Genomic DNA, 14,610 nt, shown 5'->3' with positions numbered 1-14,610 from the left:
AACGTAACCTCTTGCCAGCTGCTGCAGCACCTTGCTCTCTGGTACTTTGTCCCCTCATGGAGGACCGTGAGCAGACAAGTCTTGCCTGCCATGCATTGCTCCACAGTGGCAGAATGCAAGGCAGAATTGTGCACTTCACACCAGACCTCTGGAGCAGCCGGCAGAATGACTACCTCTCTGAGAAAATGGATGGATGGCTTCAGTACTACCAGATACATGAATGTTTTACGAGAGATAAAGCAATGGGTTTTACTTTAAAGAAATCCAGATTTGAGACAGAGATAATAAACAAGATAAACTTAGAACGAAGGTATATAAAATGTTTTAGAATGGGACATTGAAATGGAAAGTGTTACTTAGTTATGGTTAAGTGGGCCAAAGATCTAGGCCATCCAATAGATATGTAGACTTGGGAAGAGGCAAATTAAGTTTTCAGATAGGGATTTGATGGAAAATTTTTATTAAATGTACTTTAGGTGGTACTTAAGAGCCTCTTGTGGCTCAGAGTGGTAAGGCAGCCGTCTGAAAGCTTTGCCCATGAGGCTGGGAGTTCAATCCCAGCAGCCGGCTCAAGGTTGACTCAGCCTTCCATCCTTCCGAGGTCGGTAAAATGAGTACCCAGCTTGCTGCTGGGGGGTAAACAGTAATGACTGGGGAAGGCACTGGCAAACCACCCCGTATTGAGTCTGCCATGAAAACGCTAGAGGGCGTCACCCCAAGGGTCAGACATGACTTGGTGCTTGCACAGGGGATACCTTTACCTTTTTAGGTGGTACTTAACTCTGTTGAAATTGGCAAAATGGTCTCAGAATGTTGATAAGAGATGTTGGAAATGTATGATAAATGAATGTTCTTTTTTCACATGTGCTGGAGTTGCCCAAGGATGGCTACATTTTGGAATAAAATATATGTAGAACTTAAGAAAATGTTGGAAGCTAACTTCAAAAAGGAACCAGAATTATTTTATTAGGTATAACAAATGAAGAAATACCTAAAGAACTGAATGTATTGTTATTGTATGCCTTAAAAGCAGCCAGAATGTTGGTAGCAAAAGTCTGGAAAACAAAGCAGATTCTGTCGCTGGAGGAATGGATAACGAAATTATTGGATTTTTCAAAAATGTCTAGAATGACAGCATTGGTTAAAGACAGAAATTTAGAAATGTATAAAAGTCAATGGAGAGTATTTTGGAATTATATAGTAAAAACATAAGTTAATTTGGACTGGGAAAACTCAGTTGATATTTAAACAGGAGGTTCAGGATTTGTTCATATTTATCTGTCTCTGTGTGCGAAAATTTTACAATAAAGTGGTACTGGAAGTTTACATCTGTTAAATTAGTAGACTACGAGATTTATGTTAACTTGGAAAAGTATTACAATCAAACAAACAAAGAAAAAGATGTTGAAAAACATTGGGGAAAGCAGATTATCACAACCGCTGATCTTTTATCTGTGCAATGTATTTTGTAGATGGTGAATAACCAGAAATTTTACATAAGAGTGGGCTACGACCAGAAAATCTATATGCTATTATTGCATGGTAACCATTATATGCAACTGGACTGAGTTGTCCGTCCAGGCTAATTCAGTTGGGAAAGACAGCTAAAGTAAAGCAACGGCACAATATCCAGTGACATATGGAAGAATCAACTGCTTTGCTGAGTGATGACAAAGCCTTTATTTTATCCCACCAAAACAATCCTCCACTTACTTTAATTTCAACTTGTTCTTCCATCTCCTTTGTTTTTATAGTAGTATATTCCTTTTCTAACCTGAAGAGAAATGGAAAGCCATTAAATGTCACTAGCATTGCTTGTTTTAGCTTAACAGGCAACATGTAGATGAACTGCTGAACCCTTTCATTTTTTTCTGGCTGCCTGAAAAGTGACTAGAATGTTCACTAAAGTCAGACAAATTTTCTTCCTCTGCCTTACCCTGCACCCCCACCCCCAACCTGGATGGTCCGGTCTAGTCCTGTCGCCTCAGCATTTGCTGGCAGGGGCTCATGGGAATTGTAGTCCATGGGCATCTAGAGGGCCGCAGTTTGATTACCCCTGCCCTACAGGGATGCCATAAGCCAGCTGTGACTTGTTGAGACTTTACACACACACACACCCTTATACTAGTATAATAAAGATAAGATGCAATTCTATGCTGTTCTTAGGGCTGTATCACAGACTGAGTCAAATCCAAACACTGGTCAATGGGGCAAGTTCATATAAATGATTATTACTGTCTTTATCAACAGTGACCCCCCTCAACTTCCAAAAATTTCACTGGTGAGAAAGTTAGACCTATGCATGACAGTGAGAGCTGCAGCAAGGGGGAAGCCAACTGAAATGTTCCCTCTCCACCACAAGGTTTTGTTTATATGCACATACTTGTTTGCTTTGTGATACAGGAGTGATAGAACAGGAGAATGTCAGCCAACTTCCCTCCTGCCTTCTTGCTACAACCTGTGAGATGATATATTGCTCTTTAAAAGCAGCTGGGATGGATTGAGGAAGGCAAAGGGAAAGCAGTAAAAATACTTCATCTCCACCTCAGAATCAGCTTTTCCCCCCTACACAAATGTGGAAGGCTAGTAGAAAGCGGGGGGAAGGGGAGATTAACACAACACACCAAGTAATACCCAGAATATGATTTACAGGTTCCGCCTCTTAGTAATATCATTAAATATAGGCAATTTTTGCACATCATTAATACCTACTTTTTCATCTTTTTTGCATTGTATTTGACCTGGTAAGCTGTTTGGATTAACTTGTCTGGCCCACTGTCAAATTGATGTGGAATGACCTTTTGAAATTGCTAAAAAAGAAATAATAAATACCACATGTAGTCACAAGTGATTAATATGAACATTATCCATAGTTAAACTGTCTAGTAAGCTGACATTTTCAGGTAGCAAACTTTTCTTACCTGTAACATCCCTTCCATGTCAAGTTGCATTAATTCTGCTTGATTCATCTGGAGAAGTGCCAAACCAACCCGAAATACAATCTCTAAACCCTAAAAATTAGGTAAACAAACATTAGATAAACACGTTTAACATTTATAGAATGTTTGTTATGGTTTGATTTCTAAGAGTCCACTGGGAATGAAAAGGGTTTCAGCACCACAGCTAAATTTTATAATAAATGGGATTGAATCTGCAGCATAAAATGAGTAATACATATTTAACACAAGTAGCCACCACATGTTATGCCAGAACTAGCAGCCTGGGTCAATATTACTCTTCACTGTGTCAGAAGTGATGCTAAAAATGGCTTACCTCGGACATGAAGATATCGAATATTCTTGTTGCAATTGGTAATGGGAAAGTAGTGAGAAAAATAGTTAAAAACCATGACGATGCATACATAGAGGTATGGAAACTCTGGGCCTGGAAATGCACATGAAGCTCTGGCAGCTGCTCCTGGGAAAGAATAAAGATTGTTATTGTTAACTTCTTTTATACTCTGCCTTTTTCATTGAGAAACAAGGCAGATTACAAAGCTATTCTGAAGCAGTGACACATTTGTACCTAGCAAGACAAAAGGTCTACATGTAAGATGAAAAGGCTTGCAGGTTATTATGATACAACATAGAACCACTATCACTGACATAAGCCTGTGCTTTGCACTGAACAATGCTTACATAAGGAAGTTACTTAACAGTTCATGTATCTGTCTGTGAAGCACTTATATTACACAGCATTTGAAACATTATCAGACAGTAAGCTATTAAAATTATTTAGTTAAGTATGAACTGCTAGAAGAAGTGAAAAGAACCTCTCCTTCCTATAATGCGATCATTCCTGTGAACTTCAAGTAGCATCTTTTGTTTGGAGAAGGATCTATGGGATCCAATCCAATATTTCCTTTAGCAAACAAATCAAGTTATATAGCCTATTTCAGCTCAGCTTGTTTCTGTATTAATAAGTGGGGAGGGGGAGATGGGAAATTTCTGCAACTTTAGAAATCAAAGAAAAAAGCATAAGCTACACAACACACACACATATATAAGAGATAACTGACTGCAAATATACCTGTATCATGCATTCAAACTGATACATACAAAGGCCCAGCTCCGCCATGCTTGGTTTGAAGAGTTCTCTAAGTCGATAATCTTGCATCAGTTTAACAAACACACAAAACGCTTCCTCCTCTGGCATCTATTTTGAAGGAATGAAAAGTCAGAACATCTATATATCTAATAGCGAAGACTGACTCCCATTTGCAAATAACTAAATCTGCACATTAGAGATACACTGACTTCAAACAGATTTTCCTGCAAACCTAGATTTGTGGAAAAATCTGAAATCTTAAAAAATACATGGGGGGACATTTAAATTCAACCTCATATAAAACAGCATTGTTTGCACATAAGCAGAAAGTCCATTGCAATGATGGGGGTGCCTGGGGGCTGCCATGGCCCTAATAAAGGCTGCAGCAATGTGAGGGAACTGTAGCAGGGCTGGCAGTGAAGGAGGAGGAGGAGGAGGAAGAGGCTCAAAGTGGCTTCCAGTTGCCTTCCCATTCCTCTCCCCACAACAGACACCCTGTGAGGTGGGTGAGGCTGAGAGAGCCCTGATATCACTGCTCAGTCAGAACAGTTTTATCAGCGCCGTGGTAAGTCCCAAGGTCACCCAGCTGGCTGGGTCTGCTGGTGTTGTTGGCAGTAGTGGTGGCTTGGAGGCATACAGGTGTCAGCAGTGATGGAAGGGAGGTTGCCAGGAGCTGCAGAGGTTCCTGAGACAGCAGTGGTGAAAGAGGGAGAAGTTGTGTTAGGCCCAGTGGTGAAGGATGGGAGCTGCAACAGACCTAGTGTGGCCAAGAGCCATGACAGTCCCAGCAAGGGTGTCTACTATATTAAGCACACACTGAAAATTACAATTGCTTCTCTTATTTATGGGGGAGTGAGATTAACTTCCCCAAGGACTTTTTGAGTTTTTAATATTTCAGAATTTTGGCAAATCTAGGATTTCCATCTTGTTTGTAAAATACAAAACACAGTATCTGTTCCAGGCCCTATTGTGTACATTTATAAATCTGCACTCTAGGGCCTGCTGCAGAACTAGATATAACTTCTACATCTCAAGCATACAAAAGCCTAGCTGAAGGATTTTAAAGAAATTTAAGTGACTATAACCTGTAGAACAACAAGTCGCTATTACTGCCTTCTAGAATCAACTGGCAAAATATGCAAAATCATGTATCAAAAGCTACCAGTGTTGGAAACTGCTATTAGTCCCTTTTAATAAGGGTCTAATACCCTGACCAGGATAGCCCAGACTAGCCTCATCTCATCAGATCACAGAAGCTAAGCAGGATCAGTATTTAGATGGGAAACTACCAAAGAAGTCCCGGGTTGTAATGGAGAGGCAAGGTAATGGCAAATCACCTCTGAATATTTCTTGCCTTGAAAACCTTATGGGGTTGCCCTAAGTCTGCTGCACCTTGACGGTAAAAAAACCTGAAACATATTGCAGACACCACTTTGGTAACAGCAACGTTTATTGTAACAACAATTTAGTCAACTCACACCTGGCAAACAGAAATCAACCCCCCCCCCCAGTATATATACGCTCTACTGGTACCCAAAACATCCTGCACAGGAACCCTGTTCCCTCTTCTTAAAGGCACAGTACATCTTTTCTCGGTACATTATGAAAACAAAAGGCATAAATATCCCATTTTCAAGGCCATCTTAGCAGGGGAAACTCGTAGAACGACTCAGAGCTTCCTCAAATTAATCCCGGTCTCAATGTCAGTGCAAAAGTTACTAAATTTTTATGAGAAATTCTGCCACAGTTCTGCTACTACAGAAAAAATAATAGAAAGACAGAGGAGGGTAGCCCTTCTGAGTTCTTCTACCCATGGATTCTCGATAATCTTTAATGAAGCAGAGCATTAAGAAGACTACATAAAGAAAAGCATTAACCACCTGCTTATGTTTACCTACCTGCAAGAGCAGCAATCCAACAATAAAAGCACTTCCTTGACAGTAACCAACCTCACGATCCACTAAAGAGTAAGCCTACAAGATACAAAGCTAGTAAGACACTGAAAAATAGAATTCCTTTCACAAACAGAAAAGGAAGAGAAACATAACTTCTCTCTTATCCCTGTAAAAATATGCTTGAAGGGCATAAACAAAGTTAAATTATTATTTTTTAATTATGTGACTGGAGGCATGGCATAGTAACCTTGTATGTTCCATGACTAACAAAGGCAGAATTATGCACAATAATAACAAGTCAAAAAACAGCTTTTCTACACACAGTTTTTTAAAATTACAGAATATCAAATGTATCAAATTAAGTTAATTTAAAGGATAATGGCTGTAACACAGAGTATATATAACCCTAATAGTTTGAAGACTTCCTTGACTGGCTCAGATGCTGTGATATCACAGAAGACTAGTCACAGAAGTCTAAAAAAAGGAAACAGTACTTGCAGGAAGGGATTAAAAATCATTATGAACCTCACACATATGAAGTGAAAACTAATCTAAAACAAGCACGCAAACAAGGAATTCAGAGAAATCTGATAGTTAGAAACTTATTGTTTCCCAGTGATCTACTGTTGGATCTTTCCTTCCAAAAGAAGGTGGGCCAAACTCAGACTTGTGACCAACTCCCCCCCTCAAACAAAACAAAACAAACAAACAAACAAACAACAACAACAAAAACAGCTCTGAAAGCTAGTCTAAGGATGAAGAGATAAAGCAGTAAGTTTATGCTCTACTTGCTATACATACCTTAGTAGGCCACAAATACAATATATTTTGTTTTATAAATATACAGAAGATATAACAGAATACATAAAAGGATGATATATTTGTTCTGCAAGCAATTCGAACATATTTTATTCTCTTAATTACTTATCTGTGGTTACTTTATTCATTAACACTGAATACCATGATTTCTGAAGTCATTTATTCCTAACTGGTGAAATATTCTCTCGCCCTGCTCAAGATTGAGCAATTAGGATTCTCAGTGCTGCAAGCATAGCAAAGAATTGCTATAGAAAAGACCCCTGTAAGTGTCATATTTGAATTTCTAAAAATCTTCCAACCCAGAATCTTACCTTTATGCTCAAATATCTTGTCCCAACATACTTGCACCTCTGGGAAGTTCCCATCAAATTCACAGGTAGGTGCTAGTTGCCTTAGACCAGGGGTAGTCAAACTGCGGCCCTCCAGGTGTCCATGGACTACAATTCCCATGAGCCCCTGCCAGTGGTTGCTGGCAGGGGCTCATGGGAATTGCAGTCCATGGACATCTGGAGGGCCGCAGTTTGACTACCCTTGCCTTAGACAATGAACTAGACATGCAACTAGATATGTTACATTCCTGCCAATGTGGCAGGAATGTAACATATCTATTGAACAACTTAGTCTCATTCTCTTTAACCCCCGGAGACACAGTGTACACATTCATTGCTTTGGACCCTGTTTGGATTCCTTCCTCTCTTTCCTGTCCCAACACACCCATGGGGTAAGCACAGCATGAATATTACAGGAGTGCATTCACTATATTTGAACAGAAAAAAATTGCTGAAAAATACTCTAAACATATTTTCTGGCAATTCTTTCAGCTGGTTACAAATCGGGACTGCATTTTGGCCATCTGAAATTGCTGTCCCCCCTCAAATCCCAAAAATATTTAAGATGGCTGGCTAGTCTAATTTAAATGGCATTTAAAAGGACTGCAGTCCCTTTAAATGCCTTCTGGGTAAAACGTGTTTAAAGCTAAAGCAAGCCCTTTAAACATCTTTGGAGTTTACTCACAGCTTGCAAAAGGCATTTAAAGGGATAGCATTCTCTTTAAATGTTTTTTTCCCCTCTATTGAAACAACTAAGTATGGGGGACCTTCTTTGGCAGCTCATAGAATTTGACCTCCTGGTCCTATATATACGAAACTTAGGGAGTTTTTTGAGGAGAAACACCAGCTATGCTGCAAATGTGGTGCTTCTAACTAAAAAAAAAAAAAAAAACGGCTCCCCAGAGCCCCGGATACCCCCAGATCGATTCTCCATTGTACACTATGGCTACCATTGATTATAATGGTATTTATAGGGTATAATAGAGACACAAAAAAAAGCCAGGTGTTCTGAAATTCTTTGAGTCTGCAGGTGCCTTTGGAATTCTGAGAAAAAGTGTCTCTATTATACCCTTGAGGAAGTGTCATCTGTCCTACCCTCTTTTTAAAAACATTTGGCAAATGGCAGCAAAGGTGTTCATGTGCGGTGGTTCTTACAAGCACCATATTGATGACCCCTATCCTATGGTTTATAATTTATTCATTTATATTTGGATTTTTATAACATCCATTCTTTATGGCTCTGGGTGGTTTACATGGAATATTGCATAAATTTACATGGAATACAGGATGACTGCCACAAATACTACTTCATCTCCTTCTGGGTGGCCCTGTCTAAATGGAAGATACTCCTGTGTTTCAAGCCCACAACTACTCAGGCTTAATTTATTCTGTTTATTCTGTAGGTCTGTTATCTCCCTTTCCAAATATATAACTAATTTGCAGCAGTATCTTCATTGCAGGCAGTAATATTATTGGCAAAGTTATTCTGCTACAAATGCCTTGGCATAAGGATTAGATTCTGAAATTTTAACCTCTGTTGTCATTAATGTACAGCCCATGCTTACCACCCAAATGTACATTGGGTTTGTGTTTTTGTCAGCTCGTATAAATGTATCTAATTTGATTACACAAAGCATCGATCTTGCTACTCTGCTTTTAGTCAATGAAATCTGCAATGAACAGGGAATGTTTGAGTGTATTTTAAAGGATTAAAGTCAATTGACAATTTACAAGAGCTCATTGTTTTGGCTATCCTAGATGTCCACAATACATGTGCCCAAATTTAAACAATAGGCTAATTGTTCCCTTGATTTCATAGCTCTTCTAAGAACTGCAATGCCATTGAAAAAAATAATTACTAAGGGTCAGTGCATACATTACATTCTAATACTTCAATAACAGAAGTTCTTTTCATACACCATATAATTACAAGTCAAAAGTTCACAGATTCCTGATGCAGCAACACCTGCAATCATCAAGGTTTTAAGATGTACCATGTAGATGGCAGATCACTGTAACTTAAATCTGTGTACTCCTGGCTCACATGCAGACAAAACACTCCTGCAAATTAAGAAAGCATAAAAAGCATCCAAGACAGTAGATCTGCCAGAGCTGTCCTCACATTCTACCAGCACAATAAGATAACTTTCTTTCTATAAAATTATCACTGCACTGCAAAGTCAAATAAGCCATATTATTTATAATGTTTGAAATACAAGAACACCTAGCAAAGGACCATCAAGTTTAACATTCTGCCCCTAAAAGTGACCAATTCCTAAGAAGCAAGAAGAGGAGACAGTAACCTCTTGTTGCTTAATCTACCAGACCAATAAAAGATAGCTGCCTTTTATTATAACTGTACCTTATAACAGCGGAACGGAAAGCACTGTAAGCATTTAATATTAGATTTCAATGAAGAAGTATGGGGTGCTGACTTACCTTCATAACATTAAATAAAACCTCCTGCCCAAGACTGTCTTTTTCTTTAAAAAAATCATGTTCAGGGTATGTTCTAGCAATGTCCCTTCTTATTAGCTTTTCACAAGGAGAAGTCATTTTCAAGAGTTCTGAATATTGATCCTTAATTGGCATACTTTGAGCAGTGCATAAAAGCTGCCAAACTATTGCTCGGAAGTGATGGGGTATCCCTTTTCGAACAAGTTCCTAAAGCATAATGAAAGAAGCTGATGAGTATTTTTTTGGTAACAGAATCCTTCTATTATTTTATTTATTATTTATTTATGTTTGTTATAGTCCGCCTTTCTCACAGGGACTCAAGACAGAATACACACAGTAAACCAGTACAATCAACAAAATGGGACATTCAGTAAACAATGCATTAGGATTGCAGAAATCTGGAACCAGCCAGAAAGAAGCAAAATTTACATGACAAATTAAGCACAAAAAATATTACACAATAGGATCCTACTTATAGCAAGCAATGCAGTTCAGTGTAGACCAGTCCCAGAACATTTATTCGTAAGTTTGTAAACCATTTTGTACAGTGCAACCCTACTACCTGTGCAGAAAAGCTGTCCTGTTTTGTGTTTTAGTGGAAAGTCAGGGAAGTGGGAGCCTTTCTGATCTCAGGCACACCATTCCATAAGGTGGGAACCACAACTAAGAAAGCTCATGTACAGGCAGTTATATTTGTAGAACGATGCTATCATGACATCTCTATTATTGGCTTTAAAAACAGCTGCCAAAAGTTTGCCAGCACTGGTGTGGGCGGACAGCAGACACAAGGGGTAGGAGAGACAACCACCATGAGTGGGTGTTAAGCACTGAGTGGCACTTAAGCCATGAGACACACTCCTCCTTACCAGAAACATATTATGTGGAATTGATAGTTAATAAATAAACTAACAAAATCAACTGCTTGCCAAACCAATATCACAAAGATCACAGAAACCCACTCAAATGGCAAATGCTAATTCAGTCCAAAATCCAGACCTGCCATCAGACTGAAATGGATCAAGGACAGACATGTCACCCAGGGGATACTTTCATTTGGTGATGTTGGATGATGAACCTGGGAATGATTGCATGTGTAATTATGATTCCTTTCCTCCACAAGACTTTTGATTTGCTCAGGTTCCCAAACTACTTCCAACACCATTAGAAATAATTTTGTAGACAGAAAGGTTCCAGACTTTCTTGGTCACAACGCTAACTTTTAGGATTTTAAAACTGCTGGCTGAAATCTCTTGTTGAACATGGGTTTGAGATGGCTATATTGATTTGTGAATCCTTTGCCGCTGATTCTCTACTGCATTTCCAATCTGCTTTCTTGCTTCCTATCCTACATTTTAAATGTTCCATGCTTGCAGTTTTTATTTTTATTATTACGATACTAGAATTAAAGCCCGTTGTAGCTGATACAGGGGGGAGGGGGGGAATAGCAAAGAGAGAGGGAGGTAGAATGGAAGAGAGTGATTAAGATAGAGAGAACTTGGCATTGGGAAGAGTAAAGTGGGGATGAGAGAATGGCCCACAGTCACCCAGGTGTCTCTAAGTCTCCCTTCCTCTCCCCATAATAGGCACCCTGTGAGGGAGGCTGCTAGGGAGGGCGGCGAGCGTAGGGGATTGGGCCAATCAGGGTGCGGCCAGCTGTGCCACACCCTGATTAGACCGTATTCAAGCTCGGTCACCCCAGACATGCTCCTCCCACAGGGGCATTTTGCAAATAGAGGAACCATGGATAAGGATTAGTGGTTCTAACATCAGCTACATTGAGCAGCCAACTTTGATTAAACAGCAACAAGCTGTAAATAAAATGAGACACCACCAAAGCAAAAGTACCCACATGCTATAAGGCAGAAATTAAATTCATTCAAGAACAGAAAGAACTCAAGGGCTACAAGGCCGTCATGTCAATGTACTTCACTTATTTCTAGTGCCATTAAGGCCCTGCATGAATAGGTTCATAGCAGCTACTCTCAAAACAGTACACAGTAATCCAAAATTGTTCTTAAGATTCTGTTTCCAAAGATCTAAAAGAATAAAGTGCTCTAATCTGAATATATTCTATATAACAGACTTTCAAAATGTATTACATTAATTCCTAAACTAAGACTTATTGCATTTTGCAAATATATTTGCTTCACATATGCGGATGTCTAAGTCTTTAGAGCTATGTTCACCTATTTTAACTAGTAGACTACATTAGACATCTTTCCACATCTAGCATTATAGGGATGGAAATATTTCCAAAAGCAAATTGAAAAAATAAAACTAAGTTTGTTTAATACAAACCTTAACTTGTTTCTCTTTCTTTTTGCGTACATCTTCCCACTCATTTACAATTCTCCCCCAGAGGATCCAGGAATCTTCTTCAAGATGGCTGAGGTTGCTAGAAGCTGATGAACTAGATACAAGCGAGGAACCACTGTTTCTTCTTGACCCATTTACTGATCGCAGTGATTTGCTGTCGGTCTCTAGCAATCTGTAGTAAACACAAACTGTGAGTCTATGGACCCAACTTCTCCATTGTGAAACATTCAAAATAGTGCCAACAACCAAAGAAACACCTATTGATCTGACCTTATTGATCATTCCTCACCGAAGAAATAACATTTATAATGTTAAATTAAATTGATTAAGAGCTTGGAATGCTCATTAACCTTGCTTGCTCCTTGAAAAGCAGATTTGGCATGGTGGCCAGGAGCATCATCTGTTTCACACTTCAATTCAATGTACTAGTTATGACCTCTAAAACCCTTCATTAATGGAATGTGCATACTGGGAGAAACATCTTCTATATCTCTCTCTATCAACTATGGTTTTCAGGAAGCCATCTGTTGTCTATTCTAATACTTAGGGTGGAATTTAAATGATAGGTATCTTTTTTGGGGGGGGGAGCTAGAGATTTGTGGTTTATTTTATTCTGGTTTTAACTGGAAATATTTTTAACTTAATGAAGTTTAAGCCTTGTGGCACTTTTATAACCAACAAAATTTAATTCTTGGTATAAGCTTTCATGTGTATGCTCACTTCATCAGATGAATGTACATAAAAGCTTGTACCCAGAATTAAACTTTTGTTAGTCTTAAAGGTGCCATTGGACTCAAATTTTGTTCTATTGCTTCAGACCAACATAGCTACCTACCTGAATATTTATTTAACTATTATTGTAAGTTGCTTTGAACCACAAGGAAAGGGGGGGCATAAATGATTTAGTTAATATATAATAAGTAAATAAATTACTAAAATCAAGATGACACCTTATTTGAAGTTTCACTTTTTAAAAGAACAGAAAAATAACAATTAATTAGCACAAGGAATATTTACTGAATGTCCCGTTTTGTTCATTGTCCTGACTTAGTACATGTAATTCAGCTTGAGTTCCTGTGACTACAAATAATGTAAACGTCTCTAGAGATATAGGCAGATGGTTGATAGATTTCTATTTGTTGTTTCAGATTACAAAGTGAAAACAGTCTTCTCCTAGGAGTATCCACAGATAGTTGACAAATAAACTCTTCAACCACCTGCAGATCCCACCTTTCAAGTGTGCTTCAGTACACACATCCATGGACCAATGCTTCCTCCCAGTTGGGCATAAATCCAACTGTTGAGTTCATAAGCATGACCTGCAGAAATATCTGGATTGTTTGATATATTTGTATTCTAAAACAACATTTTTCAACTTGATCCACCAAAACTAAAAATTAAGTACAGTCCCCAACCACTCTAAGTATATTGATTAAAGGTGCAGAGATTGCTAAGCTTCCTCTGTCTTTATCTTCTATTTAAAAATACTTTCATTCATTTATTTATTTTATTGTTAAATGTGAAAACATACAATATAAATAACATTACCATCAAGAAATCAAACATTTCAGTAAGGCTAACAGATGTGTAATAACAATTCAATTAATGGACATTATTAATATAGAGAGGATTGGTATATGTCCAAACTGTTGAGAGCAACACAATGTCACCATGCTCTTAACTGTTAGAAGTGTCAGATTATACTGGGGAAGCTAGAATTAAGGCTTCTGGGATACCTTCTCAGTAGGAGTTGCTCCATGTTGCACTTCCTTTGTATTTTGGTCATTAAAACAATCTTTAACCTTGTATATTAGAATCATAGAACAACAGAGTTGAAAGGGATCTCATGGGGATCTATCTCACTATGACCCTTGAACCTTCACAGAATCACCATCTCCTGAGGAAGCCTGTTACATTAAGTAATCCTGTTTTTTGTATGCACCCACTGGGTGAGATAAACAATGTTTCAATTACACAGGAAAACTCATGGGTTATCTTCAAATACATATTAAACAGAAAAGATGAATGGGACATTAGATATGTAGCAGAACGGAAGGATACAAAGAGATTCCTGAACAAAATATGTACTCACAATTAACGCACCTCTGAAAAGCAGGTTTTGCAATATTCTAAAACACAGTGTGGAAATGACTGCTGTAAACACCAGTGTTTAAATTTAAATTTTACTGGGTCACAATCATTAAAGCCCCTCATTCTATTGGGGTCACAGACAAAACTGTAGTAGTCCGTAAGGGAACTTCCATTACAAGTCCTGTGGTAAACAAGTCCAAACTCCAGATAAACTTAGAAAGTACATGATGAAGCATTGATATATGAACTAACTGCTTAACACAGCAACTGAATTATAGAATTATAGAGAATTTTCATATTTTGAAGCATTGACCATATTTCAGTAGCATAAACCTTACCTTGATAAATTCATTGCTCTTTCATTCAACAGCTTCAGTTTTTAAACACTGTAAGCACGTAACAGGAAACCAATAACTGTATTCCCGTTAATGATTTACTTTCCCCAAACAGTTGATTTGGTCAATAGGATAGAACCATTCAAGCACATTCTGGAGGGGAACATAGCCCTCTATTGTGGACTAATATCCCTGTAAAAGATTTCTATTACCTGACCAGAAAAAAATTCCCATTTCACTTTGTCATACTTTCTGTTTCTATCAACTCGTGTTCACATTCTCAGGGCAAAGTTCTTTTGATATGAGTAATAGAAAACTTCT

The 14,610-nt window shown here is 38.3% G+C and overlaps 1 protein-coding gene across 5 annotated transcripts in view; it reads right to left on the bottom strand.

The window, feature by feature from the left end:
• EVI5 (ecotropic viral integration site 5) overlaps positions 1-14,610 on the bottom strand; it is a 91,111-nt gene that overhangs the window by 45,798 nt on the left and 30,703 nt on the right. For 4 of the 5 annotated variants that reach the window (XM_077333004.1, XM_077333008.1, XM_077333005.1 and 1 more), the window contains exons 3-10: positions 11,846-12,035; positions 9,530-9,754; positions 5,946-6,020; positions 4,030-4,155; positions 3,274-3,417; positions 2,922-3,011; positions 2,713-2,810; positions 1,714-1,774 (exon numbers count right to left, since the gene is read on the bottom strand). In XM_077333004.1, coding sequence (XP_077189119.1) covers positions 1,714-1,774; positions 2,713-2,810; positions 2,922-3,011; positions 3,274-3,417; positions 4,030-4,155; positions 5,946-6,020; positions 9,530-9,754; positions 11,846-12,035 — 1,009 coding nt within the window. Of the gene's footprint in view, positions 1-1,713; positions 1,775-2,712; positions 2,811-2,921; positions 3,012-3,273; positions 3,418-4,029; positions 4,156-5,945; positions 6,021-9,529; positions 9,755-11,845; positions 12,036-14,292; positions 14,429-14,610 lie in introns of those variants that run through there. The other variant, XM_077333009.1, reaches the window with a different exon arrangement.

Source organism: Paroedura picta, chromosome 4 (genome assembly GCF_049243985.1).
Source record: "Paroedura picta isolate Pp20150507F chromosome 4, Ppicta_v3.0, whole genome shotgun sequence".
In the NCBI taxonomy this organism is placed as follows: domain Eukaryota; kingdom Metazoa; phylum Chordata; class Lepidosauria; order Squamata; family Gekkonidae; genus Paroedura; species Paroedura picta.
Note: the sequence above shows the minus strand (reverse complement) of the source record. Positions and strands in the feature narration are given on the sequence as shown.